The sequence below is a fragment of the Balaenoptera borealis genome (genome assembly GCF_965194805.1).
Source record: "Balaenoptera borealis genome assembly, chromosome: 6".
In the NCBI taxonomy this organism is placed as follows: domain Eukaryota; kingdom Metazoa; phylum Chordata; class Mammalia; order Artiodactyla; family Balaenopteridae; genus Balaenoptera; species Balaenoptera borealis.
The window spans coordinates 9321169-9336784 of NC_138863.1; the positions used below are offsets into that span (position 1 = coordinate 9321169).

Genomic DNA, 15616 nt, shown 5'->3' on the forward strand with positions numbered 1-15616 from the left:
AAATGACAGCTTCTTGTCACAGGGTGGCATGGGACCTCAGGTGTTCTCAGTTTGTCAGTGCTACGGCTCTAAAGCATGTCAAAAATATTTGCCACTTTTGGGGAGTGAGCTTTCGGATTTTTTTTTTTTTTTTCAGATGACATTAGCTTCAGGTATCTTTTTGGAGTTTTGAGTAAGATTTAATGAAATAGATAAAATAAGACTAATCTATCTCGTAATTCTTCATCCTTCTTTCATCTGCTGGAGTGACTATAACATGTTGGTGCTCTTGGGGCAACCACCTGTGTTATTAGGAGCAAAAGGCCGTATCTGCCAACTCTCATCTACTTAGCATATAGTTACTGTTTCGAGCAGTTTCCCAATATTTGTCACATTAAACCTAAGTCACCAGTTCTGACCACCTTAAGCAACACTTCTATTTCAAGAGGACAAATAAGACAGAATTCCAAGAGTAAATACTTGTAACAGTACCCTCCTGGACCTCATGGTCTAAAGTGATTTTTGCTTCCTCTGGACTCATAGATTTTAAAATGTTTGCGCTATTCATTAACTTGGCAATTGCTCAAGAACTTCCTTTGGACTTAAAACAAAAGTTAAACCATTAGAGTGTTTATATAAATCAAGTCACTAGCTATATTCTTCTCACTAGACTACAGGCTTCATGAGAGGAGGGACTTTGTTTGGTTCACTGATGATTCCCTGAATCTAGAATAGTACCTGGCATATAAAAGATGCTCAATATTTGTTGAAGGAATGATAAATTCTTCGAAGGCAGGAATCTTCTTATATTTTGCATCCCCACAGTAAATGACAAGTTGCTGATTAAAATTAAGGAAAGGGGGGCTTCCCTGGTGGTGCAGTGGTTAAGAATCCGCCTGCCAATGCAGGAGACACGGGTTCAAACCCTAGTCCGGGAGGATCCCACATGCCGCGGAGCAACTAAGCCTGTGCACCACAATTACTGAACCTGCCTTCTAGAGCCCGCAAGCCACAACTACTGAGCCCGTGTGCCACAACTGCTGAAACCCGCATGTCCTCGAGCCCATGCTCTGCAACAAGAGAAGCCACCGCAATGAGAGGCCTGTGCACCGCAATGAAGAGTAGCCCCCGCTCTCCACAACTAGAGAAAGCCTGTGAGCAGCAACAAAGACCCAACGCAGCCAAAAATAAATAAATAAATAAATTTATATTTAAAAAAATTAATAAAATAAAATTAAGGAAACGATCCTCATTCAGAAACACAACTTAAGACTTTCTTAGAAGCTAAGTGTGAAATATCCCTGGCCTAAGTAATATTCAAGATTCTTTCTAGTCCTAACTCACTATGAATATACTAGTTTTCAAAGAATTAGAAACCAATATAATATATATTATATATATAGAACTGGAGTAAAGAATAATTGGGTAAATCTTTGATTTAGAAAGCAGGGCACTGATTTTTCTAAGTCTCTGGATCATCATTGTAAAGATCAGATTTGAGAATTAAGCTATATTGACCTCAAGTTATATTCTCTAAGTCCCTTTTCTGAAAGAAAAAAAAAAATCATGGCATCAAGTTGTTAACTGGAAATGCCTCTATAAGCATAAAAGTATGATTTTAATGTCACTGTATAAGCAAGAAGGCAAAGGAAATACTAATGTACAATGTTTATATATTTTGAACTATGGCAATGGTGGTATGATGCTAATGAGAGATATATATGCCTTTAAATCAATGTCAAAGGTGCAGTTATTTGGATTTAAAGCCAATAAAAATAAAAGCAATGAAAACGAATAAAAAAGGGAATCACAGTGAAAGAAGCATCCATCTAAATCTGGAGCATATTTTGGATAATACACAACATTTTGGGGAATAAAGGCAGAAAGAAAGAGAAAAAATGTACAAGAATCAATTTTAGAAAGTCACTCCAGAAAAAAGTCCATCTCATAAAACACATTGTAATTCTAGTCTTTTAGTACTTATTTATGTCAGATTGTCTCTCACTGGATGTTTGGTTTCCTGTGCTGAGACTTAGAAAACTTATCTTGTGGTTAGAAACTAGCATATTCTCAAGATGGTTGACTGAAAAGACTATGTTTTGGATTTACTTTTTTTTTTTTTACAACAAATTTTACTTGAAAAAGAGAGTGAATTAATCAGATTTGAGATTAACTCTCACTGGTAGAACTGAAGTGAATATACTCGGTCTGCTTTAAAAAAGAAAAAAGATCAGAACTTGAAAAGGATTTTACATATAAGCAACGGGACAGAAAAAAAATAGGGCCTGAAATAGATGAGAGTTCCTGACGTGTTTAAAAAAAAAAGAAGAAAGAAAAAGAAAAAAAACTAAGAATACTTTTGGGGGAGGGGCAAGAAAAATGTCGTGAAACAGTAATTGAAGGAAGGCATGCGCCCAAGTTAGACTAGGGAGCAAAGTCTGAAGAACATCAACAACAGAACCATTCTTGGGGAAAACTAATACCAGGAGGACTGCTATGGTTAATTTTCTAAAACAGAAAGGTAAACAAGTAATTTAGCTTGTTGAGGCTTACAACATTACAGTATAATACACTTATAATACCAGACTCTCAAGAATAAGAAACACTCAAACAATTTTTAAAAACAAGTTATGGAAAAGGCTGTAGAGTAAAAATTAGAACATTCTAACTTGAGGTAGATAAAATAGAAAATGAAGTCAGAATACATAAAATATTGCTTTCAATCACTCACGCTAGATGTGAAGAATTGTTAGGATCATATATCTTATAGCAAATGGAAAACAGTCAATCCTAAAATAAATGTACAAGAAGACTAAATTTCTGTCTTTAAGAAATTAAAGAAATTCCAATTAAATATGTAAAAATTTTCTTAAAAAATGTTCAATTAAAAATTTAAGTTCGATAGGCTATCAATTGATATTACGCTTGTAATATTTATAAATCTTAGATCTAAAAATAAATATACATTATTTCTATTTTAAAAGATGCTTTTGAAGCTCTAAAAATCATTGTCTATTTTATTGAAGGGCTCATGGAAAAAACTGATGAAATATTCAATACGTACACCAAAACAAATATATACCAAGTTCTAAATTTCATTTTTTAGGAATACCAATTTTGAAAGTGCAAGGTGCACGAATATCTCGGTGACAGGTGTAAGCTCAGCGAGGAATCAGAAACGAGTTCCGAGTGGAGGACCCATTTAACTTGATCATTTCATGGGCATAATAAATCATCCACAAAGCCCACCTTAAACAGCTAAAGTAGTCATAAAAATAGGCCGATGGTTACTTGAGCGATAACATAATCCTCGGTCTTATTGTTGTGAAGCAGATGTCATTATGGGTGGGGCTGACGCGCAGAGCAGCTGAAACATTTTTGTACCACCCCCCGCACACTTTCAGTGGGATAGAAGGGACTCCGAAAAGGTAAGGAGAAAGCTCTCAACGCTCAATTCCTACTAGAAATAAGGAAGTTTTGATGTGGCCTTGGTACTCGTAAAGACCACAATAAGATGTGAAAAATCCCCCATAATTAAACCCTCCCCTGGAAAAGAGATCTTCCTTTTCTCTCCTCCCCTGCCGGCTCCTCCTTGGGACACTTGGCTGAGTCTTTCTTTCCCTCCTTCCCACGCTGAGGTGAGGCTGCACGCAAGCCAGGGACGCCTGTTTTTCTTTTCGCGCGGAGCGAACTCTGCGGGTAGGAACCCGGGGTGACAGAAGGGAGCGGGCGGCGTTGTGAGGAGGCCAAGAAGGCTCGCCGGGTACGAGCCGGGCTGGGGTTGGGAAGGGACACGCGGGCCGCCGGGCCCGCAGAGGAGGCCGAGGTGACGAGGGAAATCTCCCGGCTCGAAGCAGGGACCCGGCGCTTCCGGCTGGCCACAGCCGCTCTCGGCCTAGCGCGGCTCGCGTTCCGGGCTCCACCGGGGCGGGCAGAGAGTTAGTAAAGAGGCTAACCGCGGTTCGCACTTGCCTGGGACCGGGTGACCAATAACTGGTAATAGTCTTTGCTCGGCGCCGGGCCTTGTCCTACAATTTCGAACAGAGTCTCCGGCAGCCACGACGCCATCTTGGGACGCCACCACCGTCGCTAAGACAACCAGGAAGGGGCGGGGCCTGATTGGGGTCATGGGGCAAAAGCCCTGGTTTAAATCGAACCCTACTATTGACCTGGCGGGGTGTTTCTAACTTGGGGTGATTGTCCCCTCTTCCAAGGGTTAGAGGGAACTCTGAGCCGTGAAATTTCCACCTTGAGGTCCCGGGTGACCCGAAGGGGAATTAGTTCCTGCTACCACCGAGGGGAGGGGGTGACCCCGGCGGAGGGATACCAAGCGAAGCACCACATTCCCCTTCCTGGTCCCTCGAAGGGATCGGGAGGAGATCGCAGGCCGCTGGGGAAGTCGAGCCGGACGATGGGGGAGGGAGGGGCGATGTGATGGGCTGCGAGTAGGCAGCGGGGCCTGTCCCGCGGACGAGCCCGTCCGGCTGATTCGAAGGGAAAAGTAGTTCCCGGAGGGTGTTGGAACGGGCGGGGAGGGAGGCGGTGCGGACGGAGGCTCACGCCGGGAGCGGTGCTGCGGCTCAGCTGATAATTGAAGGGACCCGAGGAGCCGCCGCCGACGCTGCCGCCGGGGGGGGGTGGGGGGAGCGAGTGGAAGTTACTGCCGCGCCACCGAGTCCGGACCGGAGACTTTGGGGCCCAACTAGGTAATTGGGGCGCAGTTCCGAGCGGCGGGGCCAGGCCTGGGGGAGGGGGCTGTGCTGAGGGGTTGGGGGGGGGTAGCGGGGGGGGGGAGGAGCTGGAACAGAAAGTCCCAGGAAGCTCGGTTGTGTCATCGCCGCGATTCGGCCCCTGCTCGGCCTGTTCCCGGCGGCAGCGGCGGCGGGGCCGCGGAAGGACCGGGCTGGGGGTTTACGGGCTAGGCGCTCGAGGGAGACCGCGGCTGGAGGGACCGGGGCCGGGCGGGAGCGGGGGGTCGCTGGGTGCTCCCTCCGGCCTCGCGCAATGAGGAGGGCCCTTCACGGAACCGGGGTAAGGCGTGCGGGTCTGGGGGAGCCCGGCGGGGGTCGGGGGGGCCGGAAGTGGGCTTTGGAGCTGGGAGGGCGTCTAGGAAGAGAGAAAGTGGGGGGCCGGAAGTGCAGGTGGGGGGTGTGAAGACGGCAAGGGTTCCCCGGAAATGGGATGGGGGGCCCGGAAACCGGGAGAGGGGAGGCTCCTGGGCCAGGGACGGCCCGGAAATGGAAACTAGGGAGCAGCTCGTGTGACAACAGTTGTGGGAAGCGAGGGTCAGAGGAGGGAGAGGCCGGAGTGACTTTAGACCGCAGTAAGGGGTTTCCTGCTGAGGGGACGGTTGAGGGCGGGCGAGGCCGGAGACGGGGTCTGCGCCGAGCAGTTACTTCAGCCGTGGGAAGTTGAGGCTGAGGGAGGATGACGCCGAGAGAGGATGCAGGGGGGCGTGAAAGAGACCGAGAAACTTGGCCGAGAGGAGCAGAGTATCCTTCTAAATAGATCAGCGTGGAAATTGGGGGGAGGGGGTCAGGACCTGTGGGAGGGAGGTGGACCAATTGTCGCGCCAGTCGTATTAGCATTCAGAGCGAGTCAGGCGATTAATTTATTTATATGTGGATTACATAAAACCTATTATAACGTTTGTCCATTCGGTTCACCCTCCCTCTCTCCTCCATCCTCCTGCATAGTGAGTGGGTTTCTAGTTCGGAAACAAGTTAGAGGGGAGTTCAAATAACGAAGGTGGTAAAATCCCCAATCCTGTCCTTTCTTCGTGTTGCTCCTTTCCTCAGAATAAGAGAAATCTTTCATTTGCTGGAGGAAAAAAAAATAAAGATTTAAAAACACATGCACATCGTGGGGCGCGGGGGGCTGGGGGGTATCTTAGACATTTGAACTCCTGCTGGGGGACGGGAGGGAACTGGTTACCCCGTGTGGCGAGGAGGGAACGGAAGGGGCTGCTCCTAAACCCTTAAGACAGATTGGTTTGTTTTTGATAACGCCGTTTTACTTTGGAGGAGGTGTAGCTTAAGCTCCGTGCCTGGCGGTGGGTATGGTTCAGTTGCTTCGTTAGGTCACTGGGGGAGAGAGAGTGTCAGTGTGGGAACGTGGGGCTGTGTGGGGCGGGAGGACGTTTAATAGCGCCGTGGATCTGTTCCGAGTGGACGTCTGACTGCTCCCCTGCTGCCTCCCTTTCTCGTCGGCCTTCCCCGATCTTGCCTGGACTGCCGGCTCACCCGATCCCCGGGCTTTCCTCTGGTTTGTAGGCCCTTCCGTGGTGTGTTGAACTTTCTGTTCCTCTCCAGTCTCTTCAGCTATTTTTGGCAGTTCGTTTGTTAAAGACCCGGAAAGTTGAGGCTCAGAATCTCCTCTCCAAAAGCAAAACAAAACAAAAAAATACGGGGTAGAAAGTTGAAAGAGCTATTGAGTGGGGTAAAAAACCAACGTTCGGAACAAAGGTCCTAGTTGTTAGAGAAAAAGGCAAGAGGCCTATGTATGAGGCCTGTGTGTGTCGCATTTACCCGGGGCGGGGGGGGGGGGAGCAGTTAGAGCTGAGGAGTGGTATTATCGGAGGTTTAGAGACGATAAATGGCAGAGGGTTTTATTGAGGCTTATTTTCATATTTAGAGCATGCAAAGAGATCAGTATTAAGTGTGAATTTTAGAGGAGGCACAGTTTCCAATTGTTTTAGAAACTCCCTACTCCACATTCAGCTCCAGCTTTTATGTCATCTTTGTGAAATTGGGGAGCTTTTATTTCATTTATTTTAAGCTTAAAGAGATCACATTAACATGGCTGGGGGTTGTGGGCTTTGTCCACATCTGCCTTTCTGTGAATGTGCCAATATCCATAAGAATGGAAGAACTGTAATGAAGATTATCATTGTTTCCATTCGCTTCCCAGTTTTTTCAGGAGTTTGAGTGGTTTTTAAGTCTGTTCAGCTGACGTTTCCTATTTAATTTGTGTCCATGAACAGGCTTTTTGTTTTATTTTTCATTTAGTTTCTAAACGTTTTAGAACACTTTTGGCAACTAGAGTTCCTGAAGGTGCTAAACAAATATCTTTAAGATGAATGGGATGCTAGGCCAGGGTAAAATCAGTGCTTTCACCTAGCAAAGTAAATTTGAAGTAATGTTTACTTTTCCATTGTAACTTTCAAGCTTACTGCATTTGTTATCTGGTTAAGGTTGTATGATCCTATTTTAAGGATATCATCCTAGCAAAGAAGACACATGCTGGCCTGGGAATTCATAACACTGCCAGTTAGTAGCTGTGTGACCTTGAGCTGTTCTCTGACCCTATCTGGCCTCCATTTATTTTAATCTGTAAAATGGGGGTGGGTAGTCCCTATCTTACCTACCGGCTGGTTGTGAGATCCAGTGGATATAATGGCTGTGAAAAACTACGAACTGCTAAGTAAGTTTAAGACAATTGTCATTAGCTTTAGAAAATTACATTATCTATTTTGAGGTAATTACAAAAAGATTAACTTTCCTCAGTGGTGGTGGTAGGCGGTGTCTATGTAAGGTAGGTTGGAGATATGAAGTTTATAGCACTTTATAATTTGAAGTTGCTGCTAGATTGGTAGTGGAACTTGGGCCCAATTTTTATGTTACAGTAATTTTTTTTTTTTTTTTTTTGCATCAGTATGCTTGTTCACCAAACATTGTTAATTCTGTTGAGAGAAACTTCAGACAGATTTCTTTGTGTTTTTATTATGGACAAAATTTATACCTATTCTGGTTTGTGGCTTTTATGAAATTGACTGTCTAATATCAGAGACTACAATTAAGGAAAAACATTTCTGAATCTTGATCTGTTTTCTTTACAGAATCTGGGGAGTTTTTTGTTTTTAATTCTTTTAAGTGGATGGGTGGGGTTCTTTTTGAGCAAATGTGATACCAATTGCTGCTTTATTTTTGCCTGTTTGCTGAGGTAATTTGATGGACTCAAATTGAAAAAGCAACCTGCTTGTTGCTTTTCGTCTTCATTCAGGTTCTTGCTACTGCCCGCCTGACATGCACTTTTCCCACATTTGAATCGTCTTAGGTTCACTGCAACTCACAAGCACTTCCTCAAAAGTTTCTACCCCATGATCTTTTCCTTTTATTTCTTTGTTATCTATACATGCTTCATTTTGTGATTATAGTGCTAGGTTTGTGGACATGCATTGCCTTTGTTTCCCTGACTGATTTATATGCTTCCTGAGGGCAAGGATTATCTAAATGTCATTGTGTTTTGCCTGAAGGTAAACTCATAAACCTGATTGAAAATAACACCCATTTTCCTACCCACTCCAAACCAATAATGTTAGCCTGGCCTTGCTGGCAATGCAGCCAGTCTTCCTGCTTGGAAAGGTTCTTGGCCCCCGCAGATTTCTCAGGATGCTGTTTGGTGGAGTGCTCACAGTCTCTCACATCTTCCTCACTACTGTGCCATCAGAGTGCCTGGATAGGGTGGAAGAGTAGGAATTTGGTGGATATTATATAAGACATATAATTTGTAGGTTGTTATATAATCTTGGTGCTTGTAGTTCTTAACATGTAGTGTTAGCTTTACATTTGTGTATTTTCTTTTAGTGCCTGGATATAGTTCAGACAGCTATGCTACAGATTTCTTAAAGGCATAAACCTCTAGCAAATTGTTCTTTACAGTCTCGACCTGGTCTGCTAGGTTACTTTGTACACAGTGTGTGCTTGCTGTTATTTATGGTAAATAGATAAGCATACTGATGCCGAACCAGTCTTTTGATTTTTATTTAAGTAAAACTTAACTTGACTAATGTCCTGGATTTTTAAAAATGCAGTTCTTTATCCCAATTTATTGATAGTTTCAGGGTATGGGCAAAAGAAGTTGTTTCCTAGACTGAAATAAGTCTGCTCGATAGTTTTTCTCTGAGGACTTTGAGATTTTGGTTTTGATTCTTCAGTAGTTTCATTAAACTGGATTGGCCAGAAGAAAAAGCTTCTTGGCGATTTTTCAGACTTACCGGTTTTGTCTTGAGTGTGCAGGAGCTGTTAATAGTCAGTTTTGCAGTTATGCTTGATTTAAAAAGTCATTCTAGGGGCCTAGAGTAAAAAAGCTGCCTGTTACTCTGTTCTTTCATTAATGAACAGCACTGTTCAAGTGAATATCTGATGTGAAGGTAAAAGACTTGGGTTCCAGTTCTGGCAATGCCTTTTCTATGTTTGTGACCTTGGGCAAGTAATTTAACCTTTGTGAGCTTCAGGTGCCTAACCTGAAACATGTGGTTATGGCCACTGACCCTAGAGTTAATTGTCATATAAATGCTTGAATGCTCGACGCTCTTCAGGAGATTAGGCTACAGAGATGGATTGGAACACAGAGCCCTTCCTGCACTGGTTCATTGCTGCATTGACCATTCCCTCATTTGTTAACACTGTTCTACCTAGAACATATTTTTATCAATATTATGTATGTAGGTATTCTACTTGAAACTATTTTGAGCATAGAATAGTATTCCTTAGTTGATTATGAATTTCTTGAAGTTAGTCATTCCTCTATTCCTAGAATCTAGCACAGTGCCTGGCCCTTAATAAAGATTCTTTAAATGTTTATTAAAGGAATAAGTCTTGTGTGAATAAGATGATTCTGAAAGTGAAAATATTTTGTAATGGTTTAATGTAATGTCCTATTTGATTTGTTTCGATAAACATTTTTGGTCACTATTAATGCTAACAAGATTTTGGGAGTTTTCTTCTTAATCTGTTGGTATATATTTTAGAGACTGCAAGTTACTTTGAATCATACATATTAAAAAAAATTAGGGCAAGCCATTTCATATTCTTTAATTGTCCATTATTTGCATGTACTAGTTGACCACTTAAATGCTTCATTGAGGCCCTAAGTATGTTTTGAGACAGTGTGCGTGTTTGTTAATTATAAAATTGAGTTTTATACATCATTTTAGCTTACTCTGTTTCTTTTTAGAAAGGGTGTATTTATTTCTATAAATATAATGTTATTACCCCTACATGGATTCTTGAATGCTATTTATAAGCTGAAGTGTCTATCAACAAGCCTTCAAGACTTCAAGTTACAGCATTTCAATGTGTATCTTAATCAACTTGTTGGCTGTCATAACCAGTGAGTTCCACCCTGACTTCACAACTCCTACTCATTCCACCCATGGGCAGCATTCTGAATAAATAGATGTACCTTGTGCCGTCGTCTTAAGGTCACATTAACTCATTTTGAAGTCCTCGTACTGGTAAACATGTGTGATGCCCTGGAAACCCAAAGTGAGTTTGTACAGATAGCCTATTTGAAATTCACTGTTGAGTTGTAATTTAAGCTGCTTTGTGTCCTTAGAGAGCAGGTTCATGGAGATCATATGGAGGGCCTCCCCCAGCCCCCTTTTTAAAAAAAATTTGTGAAACCCACGTGCTTGTAGTTGCCTTGTAAACAGCAAATATGTGAAAATTCTATAACTTCTCTGGCCCCAGTATTTTGTAATCCTGTTTTGCACTCTTGGCTGCATGCAGTCAGATTGAGCTGTTTGTTCCTCTCTGTACACACCCAGGAACTTCATTCTTGCCTTGGCTTTGATTGTCTGTCTACCTGGGTTGTCACCCCTCCCCCATCTTGTACCTTTTGTAGCTACATGTACACCCTTAACTTTTTTTTTTGAATTTTATTTTATTTATTTATACAGCAGGTTCTTATTAGTTATCCATTTTATACATATTAGTGTATATATGTCAATCCCAAACACCCTTAACTTTCTTTCAGTAGCTCCTGTAAGATTTTCAGTCTTCACTCTCTTCTCCCCTTCTCCCTTCTACAACATTTTATTTGTTTCAGTTATGGCTTTCACAGTCTGTCTTATTAGTTGTTTACATCTTTTTTATGATATCATCTTTGGCTTCTTGGGGGTAGAGGTCCCATTCTTCTCTCCTTACAGAGGCTGGCACAAGGCTCCAACATAATGTGTTGTACATGGTAGGTGGCAGTGGTAGAGTTCATTTTGGTGACACATTGAGAAACTATATTGTGAAGTAATAGTAAAGTATTGACACAGTTTACTGTGAACTTGCTTATTTTATTTTATTTTTTGGCAGCTTGCAGGATCTTAGTTCCCCGACCAAGGATTGAACCCCCGGCCCTCAGCAGTGAAAGTGCAGAGTCCTAACCACTGGACCGCTGGGGAATTCCCTCAACTTGCTTATTTTAGTTTTTCAGGGCTTGGTAGCTGAGTGTAGGATCCTAGAATATAAAATTTTCAGAATTAGGCTCATTAAAATCAGGTACTTAAGGGATTGTTAAGGCACTAGACTGTTTTAGTGACTTGGTTACCCCAGGTTTAGCATTTGGGGATTATGTTCATTAGTAGATGAAATTTGTTTATCATTACAGGTTTTTATCGAGTGCTTACTGTGCACCACAGGACTGTGCTGGGACGAATACAAAAAGGACTTAGTTTTTGTCCTTTGAGTTTCGTTATGTTTCATTTAGTTGATAATCACTTTTATTCTTAAACTGACTTGATAACTATGTATAATTAGCATAGGGAAGTATTCTGTAAATATTCTAAATGCAAGTTTTCTGCATTTAGAAAACCTGCTATGAGAGTCTAATTTAAGAAACAGATGAATTAGGGCATGCTTTTTTGGCTGTACTGAATAAATTGTTGGAAGTGCCTTCATTATACACATATTTCATCAGTAACGAATGCATGTGCATTTCTGGTTCCATATAAGGTTTACCCTCTTGGAGAGTGCTGAGGAGAAATTAAGAGACATAAAATGAGATGTCTTATTTCAAAATGTACTAATATTGCAGATAAACTCAAATTATGTCAAAAGAATATAACATTGTGCACATTTGTTATTAAGTACAAAGTTGAGTTTTATACAGTGAGTACTCAAGTTTAGAGAGAGACTGAAGTTATTGAGGAAGACTTTATGGAGAGAGGAGGGGCTTGAGCTGGCGCTGATTGTTCGGATAGGTGTAGAAAGGACTGGGAACTTAAAGGAGTAGTTGTGGCGAGGGTCTAATGGCCCTCTGGAGTAGAGGGTCCACATTTATGAAATAACAGGAAATTTGGGCTGAAATTATTGAGGTTCTTAAATGGGAGATTAAGAAATTCGATTTAAATAGACATGTTGAAGTTATGGTAGATACATGAATAGGCAGTGACAACGTGAAAAGATATTTAATTTGTAAATGAACTGAAAAGAAAACTAAACGTGCTTTTAGATCTTATTTTTCTTTTTATGAAATTGCTTCCCTTTTTAGGACTGCATATAAGGGTCTTTGTGGTAAGTTTTGGGGCAATAAAAGCAGTGGAGGTCAAACTTCTTGTTCAGTTTCCCTGCTTAATAGTTTAAAAAGTTCTGTTCTGTAGGCAGGAGCCGGTTAAGTGTCTAAATGACTCCCACTGCCCCTCTGTTCAGTCACAGAATTCTTCCTTTAGTGGAAGCTGGCAGTCGCTTTCCCTTAACTCATTCAACTATTGTTTATTCAGAGATTTAAAAAAAGTCAGTACTGTTTAAGAATTAATACATGTTTTTTGTGAGTTACTCAGTTATTTGTCAAGTCTTATTTATAGGAAAACCTTTTGCTTAGTATCTGATCTAATGCACTAAAAAAATGTTTAAAACAAAAGCAAATTGTGGTTTAAGTTTTTACATATTTTTTAAAAGGTGCAAATTAATATTAATCAAGTTAAATATTTTAATAAAATATTTGCCTCGCACTCTGGTTGATGTCACAGTAGACTATTTGTTACCCCTTTTACTTTTACAAAAGTACGTACAACAGGATTTCAAACATGGGAAATCAGGTTACATGTGGCTGAAGGGAAAATAAAGCAAAAGAGAATATTTATTTGGGGGTCTGGTAGCCATAATATTTAGCTTTCTTTAGCAGCTTTTATTTCTAGTATGTTCTTGTAGACTTTGCTGTCTGTAGTTTGAATTAACTTGATTTTTCCTTATGTGGGGATAGCAGAGATGCTAGCTGTTAGTGCAAGTTTATGACATAAAATAATATGTTAAGGCTGTATAGTACAAAATTTGTGGGGTTTTGTGGACTTCAGAATAAAAACATTTGTGAAGTCTCTATTTTACTGCTGCAACAGGCAGTAGTGCTTATTTTTCTGCAAGACAGTCATGCAGCTTCCTAGTTTCTTCCTTTATCAAGCATGTATTTCCATTTCTTCTGCCCACCTAGGGAAAGCGGGTGGGTTAGTCTCCAGAGAAATTAGACCTAATCTCTGCCCTTCCATCTCAGATCAAAAAGTATTTGGGCCCTTCTCCCAGTAGATGGCAACAATTAGGCTCATTTTTGAGAAGATTCAGTAGTTCTTAACTTCGGGATCAGACCTGTTTGCTAATTATTTCTCAACTGTCATTAGGAATTTTAGTATTGATTTTCACATTTTGGCCTCAAAATACTTTTGTCAGAAAACTAGACTTTTAATTGCAGAGTTCATCTCCTCTTCACCCTGCCTTTTGACAAGTTTTGCCCTTCCAGTTACTGCTATGAAGTAAGACTTGGGGAATTTCAGCCTTTGGTGTGGCACTGTAAGATAATCTGCTTCTGCCTCTTCTAACCAGCTAGTATTACTTTTCAGCTGCCTGGATATTAGGCCATGCCATTTTTTCCCCAGGTATCTTTCTCATTACACAAACTACTGAGAGGAATCACTGAAGAGATAACAAACCATCATTTGGGATCTTTGTTGTAGCACCTGTTTTAGGTGATATTCAATTTATTTTTTTTGCATCAGCTGAGGTTTTGGTAAACTTAATGTTTGCTGGAATTAGCAGCTTTTCTATCTCTTCTGTGGGCTGGGCCTTCTGCTTCACTCATGTGTTTACTTATATTCAGCATATTAATGCTTTGGTTTTTGTTACTAAAATTAAGAGGATTCATAATTGTGCAGTTAACTTGAGTTTACTATATTTAGAGAAAGTTAGAACTTTTTCAGGATACTTGCTGAGTTTACTTGAACATATAATGCTATAGTAAAGGATTTGGGAAGTTTCCATATTACTTAAGAGAGTTTTAAAATTAGGAATGGCTTAATTCATAGTTCTTTTAAGGAATGTGAAGCCGAGGATTTAGTAAAACTATAATTCTAAAAAATTCTGCAAGGATTTCTGTTTTTTTTTTTTTTTTTTTTTTAATCATTCAGGGCCACTTTGGACAGAGGCTCTGATTCTTTTTTTAAATTTTTTTTTTTTTTTTTAATTTTACTTATTTATTTATGGCTGTGTTGGGTCTTCGTTTCTGTGCGAGGGCTTTCTCTAGTTGCGGCAAGCGGGGACCACTCTTCATCGCGGTGCGCGGGCCTCTCATTATCGCGGCCTCTCTTGTTGCGGGGCACAGGCTCCAGACGCGCAGGCTCAGTAATTGTGGCTCACGGGCCCAGTTGCTCCGCGGCATGTGGGATCTTCCCAGACCAGGGCTCGAACCCGTGTCCCCTGCATTGGCAGGCGGATTCTCAACCACTGCGCCACCAGGGAAGCCCAGGATTTCTGTTTTAAGGGCTGGTATTAGCATCATGGTACAAGGGAAGAAATTATCTTGGTTTCAGCAACTGCTGCATTGATTTTTAAAGATGTTTCTTGACTTGAATTAGCAATACTCTCAAATCTAGAAAAACAACCATTTATGACATCTCTGTTCTCAGTGAAGTTAGTCTGAAGTTAGCAGTGGAGATAGAATTAATATATATGAATAATAAGCAAGTGGTATGCATTATTATAAGTAGTTTTGAACACTTATTATTTCAAGTCCTAGGTTAAGGTATGGGATGATGAAGATATACAGATGTGGTCCTTGACTTTGAGTTTATAGTCTCATTAGGGAGGGTGGTAAACTTGGGGACAAAATTAACCATAAAAACTCTTAAGCTGAATTCTGAGACATAACTCAGATGCCTCATCAGGTGACTAGCTGTTTGGAATAGAGAATATGGTAAAAATATTACCAAGATATTTCTCAGAATAGTCATGTTATCTGCATCCATGTATACTTGCCCACATAGAATTCTGAATTCAGTTCCTTGTTTTGTTACCCTTGTGATGTGACTTTCGCTGTAAGTGTGTTTAATATAGTCAGTAGTGATGTAAATCAGTCCAGTGGTATGGGAGATTAATGGCATACTAATAGTAAGGAAAGCCTTCATGAATAAAAGCTACAGCAACTAACCTCTATTGAATTCTTTCCTTGGTACAATGGTATTTTACATGGGTTAACAGAGTCTCTGGGGGTGGGGTGGGGTGGGGTGGAGATGGATAGGTGAATGGGTGAAATGAAGAGTCGGACATTCTAGACAAAGTGTAATGAGGGCAAATGAGTCTGTATCAGAAGAGGATATAAATTTTCAGAAGTGGCAGAGGAGACTTAACTGTGCTAAGTAAATATATTCTGCATTCTGTTTATTTTAATGACTTCTTTGTCCCATATCTTTATATAAGGAAGATAGCCATATTCTTCCTATGCTTTGAGTATCCCTGGGTTATAACCCCAATTGGAATAACAGCAAAAATATAAATATAGTAGAAAATAAGATGGAAGTGTGACTCAATATCTGTGTATACATTTACGTGAATGTTTCTCCTTAAAGTTGGCATTTTTATCATGTAATTTTAATCAGTTT

General features: G+C 41.1%; 2 protein-coding genes across 20 annotated transcripts in view; one reads left to right on the forward strand and one right to left on the reverse strand.

Moving 5' to 3' along the window:
* The window catches only part of FBXO36 (F-box protein 36), a 100101-nt gene extending 95858 nt beyond the window's left edge, over positions 1-4243 (reverse strand). The window contains exon 1 of the mRNA XM_082396289.1: positions 3952-4243. Coding sequence (XP_082252415.1) covers positions 3952-4047 — 96 coding nt within the window. The 5' untranslated portion in view covers positions 4048-4243. The remainder of the gene's footprint in view (positions 1-3951) is intronic.
* The window catches only part of TRIP12 (thyroid hormone receptor interactor 12), a 145663-nt gene continuing 133433 nt past the window's right edge, over positions 3387-15616 (forward strand). For 11 of the 19 annotated variants that reach the window (XM_082396139.1, XM_082396158.1, XM_082396141.1 and 8 more), the window contains exon 1: positions 4544-4685. The gene's annotated coding sequence lies outside the window, so the exon portion shown is untranslated. Of the gene's footprint in view, positions 3408-3572; positions 3679-4528; positions 4686-4837; positions 5011-5279; positions 5303-15616 lie in introns of those variants that run through there. The other 8 variants (XM_082396154.1, XM_082396153.1, XM_082396140.1 and 5 more) reach the window with 8 other exon arrangements.